The sequence below is a fragment of the Chrysochloris asiatica genome, unplaced genomic scaffold (genome assembly GCF_000296735.1).
Source record: "Chrysochloris asiatica unplaced genomic scaffold, ChrAsi1.0 scaffold00047, whole genome shotgun sequence".
Classification (NCBI taxonomy): Eukaryota; Metazoa; Chordata; class Mammalia; order Afrosoricida; family Chrysochloridae; genus Chrysochloris; species Chrysochloris asiatica.
In genome coordinates this window covers 18,675,824-18,684,266 of record NW_006408565.1, presented here as the reverse complement: position 1 = coordinate 18,684,266, position 8,443 = coordinate 18,675,824, and the positions used below count along the sequence as shown (strand labels likewise).

The following is an 8,443-nucleotide window of genomic DNA, read 5'->3' as shown; positions in this document are numbered from 1 at the left end:
TACATGGAGTCACTATGAGTTGGTTCTGACTCGATGGTACCTGACAACAACAACAATGGTGGCAAAAACTCTAAAAGGACTACAGGGGATGAATCTCAAAAAGAGAAGGAGCCCCTTTCTCGGTAGTGGTGGTGGTGGTGGTGGTGGTGGTGGTGAAGTCAGTTCTGACTCACAGTGACCCTGTACAGGGGATTCTGAGGCTGTAAATCCTTACAGGAGGAGAAAGCCTCATCTTTGTCCCATGAAGCAGCTGGTGCATTTAAACTGCTAACCTTGTGGTTAGCAGCCCGACACTATGCTAACTAGGGCTCAATTTCAATTCTTCTATTAAAAAGTACTTACCAATTAACTATTAATCAATGCTTGAAAATTCACATACAAGTGGGTTTCAAAAATTTTGTGGAACACCTATTTGAAGAATAATAGGATGTTTCCACAAACGATTTGAAACCCCCTAGTATTTGAATGGCAAGGTTGGCAGTTCAAATGCCATCAATTGCTCTAAGGAAACCCTATGTTGTTGTTGTTAAGTGCCATTGAGCTGATTCCAACCATAGCGACTCTACAGGGTTTCCGAGGAGCAGCTGGTGAGCTTAAACCGCCGACTGTGCAGTTCAAACAGCTTTGCAGTCTGGCGAATTAACCGACAAGGCCACACCAGGACTCCAGGAAACCATATACAGGGTAGCTATACATTGGAACCAACTCGACAGCCCTTAACAACAAAGTATGCATCCAACCAAATTTATATTAGTGCATAAAGAACAATATAATAAACAAACAATAAAGCTCTAGTATATTTATGTTAAAATCCACTCAGTGGTAGAGGGTAGCTTACTAGAGTTCTGGTTCAATGAATGAGTGAATGAACATGGTACAGTTGAGAAAGGATACTTTACATAAATGTTCCTATCTCTATAGTATAAAGAAAGAATCAGAAGTCTTAGAAACAGTCAATGCTCTCCTTATTTAAATGTAGATGCAATCCTGTCATAATTTTCCTGCGATTTTCATTTATGCTTGAAGAGGAAATGAACATCAAAATGACTGACAAGGATCCAAAAGTACTCATTGCTTGCTTCCAGGAACTGTTGGCTCATAACAAATTCTAACAAGATCGCCCTAACTCCTGTTTTTACAAGAAAATTTTTGCTCTAAAACAACAATGCTGCAGTCACTATTTTAAAATATATCCACTTCAATGTAGCGGTAATAAGAGTAAAAATAAGTTACATTAAGTCTTTAACCGAGAATCAGATTTCAAATTTACAATAACTAATATTTATCATTATGGAATTACCTGGGGTAATAAGGAAAACAGAGCTGGAAGGTGCCACTGAATCCTTTACCAGAGATCTGTTCTATCCATCCATTCTTTTCACATTTCTGCAAGGTCTTCTTCAGCAGATGCACTGAATGAAAATTTCCGAAAAGGTCAAAAGTTTGACTAGCATTTCAGACTGATAATTCTTTCAGCTATAATCAGATGTCCAGTAATAAACCTTTACTCTCTTATAATATACGTTGTTGTTAAGTGCCATCAAATTGGTTCCGACCAATAGCAACCCTGTATCGGGTGTACGAATGAGCTTGAACCACTGACCTTGTGGTTCAAACTGACTTTTTAGTCTAGAGAATTAACCCACAGCGCCACACTGGAGTCCTCATCATATACAGTAACTGACATGTGCTAAATGAATTGTCGAAAAATGCATTAATTTCTTACTGAACGCTTGCTGTTATTATACGCTGTTGAGTCCATGCTGACGTATAGCGACCCTGTATAGGGTTTTCCAAGGATCAGCTGGTGGGTTTGACCTGCTGACCTTGTGGTTAGCAGTCCAATATTTATTCTACAGTGCCACACCATTTGACAAAATCAGAAGAAGAAACTTAAGAGAATATGGAATCAAATTCTCTCATTTTACAGAAGAGGAAATGGGAGTTCAAAGTGATTAAATGGTGAAAAGTAACTCTAAGACTAGATTTCATATCATATTATTTCTATTCATTCAAACATCTATTGAGGGCCTGTAATCAATTAGGAAAATATATAAATAGAGGAATAGAACCAATTCTTCATTATTAATCAGCACACTGCTGCAAAACTGTACGTGGCTCCTCAAGATATCACCAATTCTCATTTTTCATACAAAGATATATCAGAAATATACTTTATGGTAATTTAGTGTCCAAAATATTATTGTTGTCATGTGCCATCGAGTCGGTACTGACTCATAGCGACCCTATGCACCACAGAACAAAACACTGCCCAGTCCTGGGGCAACCTCACAATTGTTGTCATGCATGAGCTTATTGATGCTGCTACTTTGCAAATCTATCTCGTTGATCTTACCAAACATGGTATCCTTCTCTAGCGACTGGTCCCTCCTGACAATATGTCCTAAGTATGCGAGACCAAGTTTGGCCATCCTGGCCTCCACGAAGCACTCTGGCTGTACTTCTTCCAACACAGATCTGCTGTTCTTTTGGCAGCCCATGGCACTTTCAATATTCTCCTCCAACACAATAACTCAAAAGAATCAATTCTTCTACAGTCTTGTTATTCACTGTCCAGCTTTGATATGCATACGAGGTTACTGAAAAAACCATGACTTAAGGTCAGGCGCACCTTAGTCCTCAAGCTGACATCTTTGCTCTTCAACACTTTATAAAAGGTCCTGTGCAGCAGATTTGTCTAATACAATATGTCGTTTGACTTCTTGACTGCTGCTTCCATGAGTGTTGATAGTTGATCCAAGAAGAATGAAGTCCTTGACAACTCCAATCTTTTCTCCACTGATAAGAATGTTGTTTATTGGTCCAGTGGTGAAGATTTTTGTTTTCTTCACATTGAGATGCAATCCATACCAAAGGCTATGGTTTTTTATCTTAATCAGTATTTTATTAAGTCCTCTTCACTTTCAGCAAGCAAGGTTCTATCATCTGCATATTGCAGGTTGTTAATGATTCTTCCTCCAATCCTGATGCTACATTTTTCTTCATAGAACCCAGCTTTCTGGATTATTTGCTCAGCATACAAGTTGAATAAGTATGGTGAAAAAATACAATCCCGTTGCACACCTTTCTTAATTTTAAAACGTTCAGTGTTCCCAAGTTCTGTTCCAACAACTGCCTCTTGGTCCATGTAGAGCTTCCTCATAAGCACAATTAAGTGTTCCGGAATACTGATACTTTGCAATGTTGTCCATACCTTGTCATGATCCACACAATCGAAAGCCTTTGTGTAGTCAATAAAGCACAGATAAACATCTTACTGGTATTCTCTGCTTTCAGCCAAGATCCATCAGACATCAGCAATGAATATCTCTTGTTCCACGTCCTCTTGTGAATCTGGCTTGAACCTCTGGAAGTTCTCTGTTATTGTATACACATAGCTGTTTCTGTTATTACCTTGAGTAAAACTTTGCTTGAATGGGATATCCAAGATACTGTTTGATGATTTCCGCATTCCACTGGATCACCTTGCTTTGGAATCAGCAGAAATACGGATCTCTTCCAATCAGTTGGCCAAACAGTTGTCTTCCAAATTTATTTTTATTTTCCAAATTTGTTGCAAAAGATGAGTACCTCGAGTGCCACCTCACTTTCTTGAAAGATTTCAATTCTCACTGCATCAATTCCTGGTGTCTTGTTCCTTGACAATTACTTCAATACACCTTGGACTTTCTCCTTCAGTATCACTGGCTCTTGATCATATTATGCTGCCTCTTGAAATGGTTAAGCATCAACCATTTCCTTTTAGTACTCTGCATATTCCCTCCATCTTCTTTTGATGCTTTCTTAATCATTCAATAATTTGCCCAGAGAATCCTTCAATAACGAAAAGTCGAGGCTTGAATTTTTTACTTCTTCCAGCTTGAGAAATGCTGAGCGTGCTCTTTCCTTTTGATTTTCTGACTCCAGATCTTTGTACATTTCGTTATAATATTTGACTTTGTCTTTTCGAGCTGATCCTTGAAACTGTTCAGCTCTTGTACCTCCTCATTTCTTCCTTTTCCTCTAGCATTTATACGCTGGAGCACAAGTTTCAGCGTCTCTTAGATTACCCATTTTGCTCTTTTCCTTCTTTCTTGTCTTCGTAATGACTTTTTGCTCTCTTCCTGTATGATGTTCTTGATGTCATCCCACAACTCTTCTGGTCTTTGGTCTTTAATGTTTAATATATCAAATCTTTCCTTCAGATGATTTCTAAATTCAAGTGAGATATATTCAATATCATATTTTGGCTCTCATGTACATTTCATTTTCTTAAGCTTCAGCTTGAACTTGCATATGAGTAATTCATGGTCTGTTCCACAGTCTGTCCCTGGCCTTATTTTGGCTGTTTCTATCCCCTCTTTCCACAGATGCAGTCAATTTGATTTCTGTGTATTCCATCTGGTGATGTCCACGTGTATAATCGTCTCTTATGTTGTCTATAGAAGGTATCTGGTTTTGCAGAATTCTATCATGCGATCTCCAGCATCATTTCTATCACCAAGGCCATATTTCCCAACTACTGATCCTTCCTCTTTTGTTTCCAACTTTTGCATTCCTATTACCAGTAATGATCAATAAATGCATCTTGATTGCATGTTTGATCAATTTCAGATTGAAGAAGTTGGTAGAATTCTATTTCATCCTCACTGGCTTTAACGGTTGGTGCATAAATTTGAATAATAGTTGAATTAACTGGTCTTCCCTGTAGGTGTATGAATATTATCCTATTACAGACTGATCTGGATATGTTCTTTCTGACAGTGAATCTAACACCATTCCTCATTAATTTGTCATTCCTGGCATAGTAAACCATGTGGCTGCCAGATTCAAAACGGCCAATACCAGTCCAGTTCAGCTCACCAATGTCTAAGATATGATGTTAATGCATTCAATTTCATTTTTGACAACTTCCAGTTTTCTTAGATTCATACATTGTACATTGCATGTTCCAATTATTAATGGATGTTTGCAGCTGTTTCTCTTCATTTTGAGTTGTGCCCCATCAGCAAATGAAGGTCCCCCACAGGCTTTACTCCATTCATGTCATCACGGTCAACTCTACTTTGAGGAGGCAGCTCCTCCCCAGTCGCATTTTGAGTGCCTTCCAACCTGAGGGGTTCATTTTCCGGCACTATATCTCACTTTCTTGAAAGATTTCAATTCTCACTGCATCAATTCCTGGTGTCTTGTTCCTTGACAATTACTTCAATACACCTTGGACTTTCTCCTTCAGTATCACTGGCTCTTGATCATATTATGCTGCCTCTTGAAACGGTTAAGCATCAACCATTTCCTTTTAGTACAGTGAGACTCTGCATATTCCCTCCATCTTCTTTTGATACTTTCTTAATCATTCAATAATTTGCCCAGAGAATCCTTCAATAATCCTCTGCTATTCATTGAGTTTTCAGTGACTAAATATTCAGAAATAGTTCTTCTCTCCTCCTTCCTAGTCTGTCTTCGCTTGAGAGCTTATTTGAAACCTGTCCACTGGGGTAACCCTGCTGGTATTTAAAATACACGTGGCACACAGCTTCCAGAACCACAGCAACTCACAAGCTACCACAGTATAACAAACTGAAAAAAAAAAGTGGTGGCTTGTGTCCAAAATAAAAGTGGTCTAATCAAAGTTAACAACCAAAAACTGGCTTATTTTAAAACAGCCAACAGAAAAAAAATCTTAAATAGACTATAAGGATCCATATGTATAATTAAGCATAGTATATCTCTTCAGTGAAATCCTGGTGTGCTACAGCATAAGCACTGTACTACTAAACACAAGGTCAGCCCTTCAAACCCACAAGGTATTCCCTGGAAATCCTCAGGGCAAGTTAGAACCAACTGAATGGCATTTAACAACATATCTTAAGTACAATTTGAAGAAAAACAATAATCCACAGCACTTTTCAAAGTACATGAAAAAGCAATCAGAAAGCATTCATTCACAATGTTAAAGGACACATACTGTATGTATGTCAAATTGATACATCAAAATAATCTTTTTCATGATGATTTGTATTTTGCACTTAAGTCCATTACTCTTTGTCGTCTAGCACTGTAGTTACTCTAGCAACTCACTGAAAAGTTACACAATCTCACCATTTTATGTGATAATTTTGCTAAGACTAAGTTATCCCAAATCATCTCCTCATAGGGTAAATATACAAGTACTTAGTAGGGCTTAAGTCAGTAAAAAATAACTTAAGTAGTACATATTCTAAAACACTGGCTTGATTTCAAGGTGAAATTAGATGCTTTGATATCACTTACATGAATAAGATACTCGTATTTGAGTAAGTTTTGAATTGAGTATGTTTTGAATTTAAGAGATTTACTTAATTAACACAATAATTGTCCTAGCTAAGCACCCTCAACTTCTGATCTGCAGAAGACACGTATTTAAAGATAAACCTTGATTATCATTGTTTGCCATTTTGTAAATGATAAATCTGCAAAGCAATTCCTTCTCGGTTTTCATTTTCAGTCAGTAGTTACCGCTTTTGACAATAATAGTATGCTCTCTTGATCTCTAGTTTTGTTTTTTCACAAGAAAATCTCCCTTACTCCAGTTAAATGCACACAATCCTGAGTCTTACTTTGATAGTTAGAATTGGTCCCTGGGTGGTGCTCCAGGACATACTTCTTCAAAGCAGTGGTCGAGCAGGTCTTCGGCTCATTCATGGCAGCAATGGCAGACAAGATTGCATATTCCATCAGGCTTCCACCAAGCAGGGGTTTCTCCCCTAATTTCTTCAGCTGTTTTCCAAGGAGGAAGAGAAAAGCATCAAGACAACACTCTCCCAAAGCAGGTCAAGACAAGACTCCTCTGCACCAGGTGGGTCGGAGTTCCTGCATTAGCACAGATATGTTTTACAATAAATTGTCAGGTTAGGGACGTTCTCTTCCAATTGATCAGGTATTCAATCTAACTCAGGAGTCTCAACCCTCCTCAGGATATTTTTTCTTCCCTCTACCCATCCATCCAAACTAAAACAGCAATAGCTAAGATCTACTCTAATAAGCAGGTTAGCCTGTGAAGCTCCCGATACCAGAGATATGTTTGAGAATGCGTCTTTTTTCTGAATGTGAAAAATAAACTAATTACAAATACTGCAAGAATAACAGCAAAGAAAAAGTGGTAATATTTAAGATATCACACAAAAGAAAATGCTATAGCCCAGTTTAAGGAAGAAAGGCTAGAAAACAAAGGTCAGACAGAAACCACATATGTAACAGTATTTCTCAAAGTGTGATAAAAAACCCGCATGGAATTCCCAATATAATTTAGGAAACTATGCAAGATCAAAACTATTTTGATGTTCATTAATAATAATACCAACATGCAATTTGCCTTTTTCACTGTGCTGCCATTTGTAGTGATGGTGCAAAAGCTATGATGGGTCAAACTGCTGCAGCCTTAGCACACAGCAAGGTGATGGCACAAAAATGTCCCAGTGATTGCTATACTCTTCAGTGATATATACTTATTAAAACAAATAAAAACCACTTTCACTTAGAAATGTCCTTGATAAAGTAGTAAAAATTATTTTATTACACATTTAAACACACTATGGAATGACATGAGACAAGCACAGAAAGCACATCTGTTGCACACAGCAGCATGAGAGTTGCCTCAAGGTAAGCATGTGTGCGAATGTTTAGATGGTGAGCTGAACTAGCTGCATTTTTCACAGAACATGCTTTGTGCTTGAAAGAACTGAGAAACTAAGGTCATTCAGACTTAGGAATCTAAGACACATTTTCTTAAAAATGAATCACGCAAACATGCCATTTCAAGAAAGCCAACAGTGTGTGTTGCCAATAACATTCATGCTTTCAAGAGAAAGCTTGTGATACACATGTAACCACCACTGTGAGTTTGAAAACTTCACAATGCTTAAAAATGTTATGATATCAGTGGTTGATGCTAACAAATGTAATTTTTGTTATTGTAAGATGAAATGTACTAACTTTTGGAAGATCTGTAAAACTTCAGTGAGCCACAATTTTCCACCTGACCACTGCATTGTTACAAAACATGTAAGGTAAGACGGATCAACAGACTTTAAGGTAGAAGAGTACAAAAACACCCAAAACCAAAACACTGAAAATGATAAAGGCTCTTTACACTCTACAGAGCAACTAACTTTTAAGAAACCATCACAAAATCAACTATAATATGTTGTTGTTTTGTTATTAGGTGCCATTGAGTCGGTACCAACCCATAGCGACCTTATGCACAGCAGAATGAAACACTGCCCAATCCTGGGCCAATCTCACTACCGTTGCCACGCTTGAGTCCATCGATGTTGCCACTTGGCCAAATCTTGTTGGGGGGCTTCCTCTTTTTCTCTGACCCTCCACCTTACCAAACATGAGATACTTCTCCAGCGACTGGTCTCTCCTGACATTATGTCCTAAGTATGAGAGACCAAGTTTG

At 38.0% G+C, this 8,443-nt stretch overlaps 1 protein-coding gene across 2 annotated transcripts in view; it reads right to left on the bottom strand.

Annotated features, from left to right (window-relative positions):
• Window positions 1-8,443, bottom strand: part of HP1BP3 (heterochromatin protein 1, binding protein 3) — a 53,561-nt gene that overhangs the window by 2,835 nt on the left and 42,283 nt on the right. For both annotated transcript variants that reach the window (XM_006862349.1, XM_006862348.1), the window contains 2 exons: window positions 6,600-6,759; window positions 1,301-1,412 (listed from right to left, as the gene is read on the bottom strand). In XM_006862349.1, coding sequence (XP_006862411.1) covers window positions 1,301-1,412; window positions 6,600-6,759 — 272 coding nt within the window. The remainder of the gene's footprint in view (window positions 1-1,300; window positions 1,413-6,599; window positions 6,760-8,443) is intronic.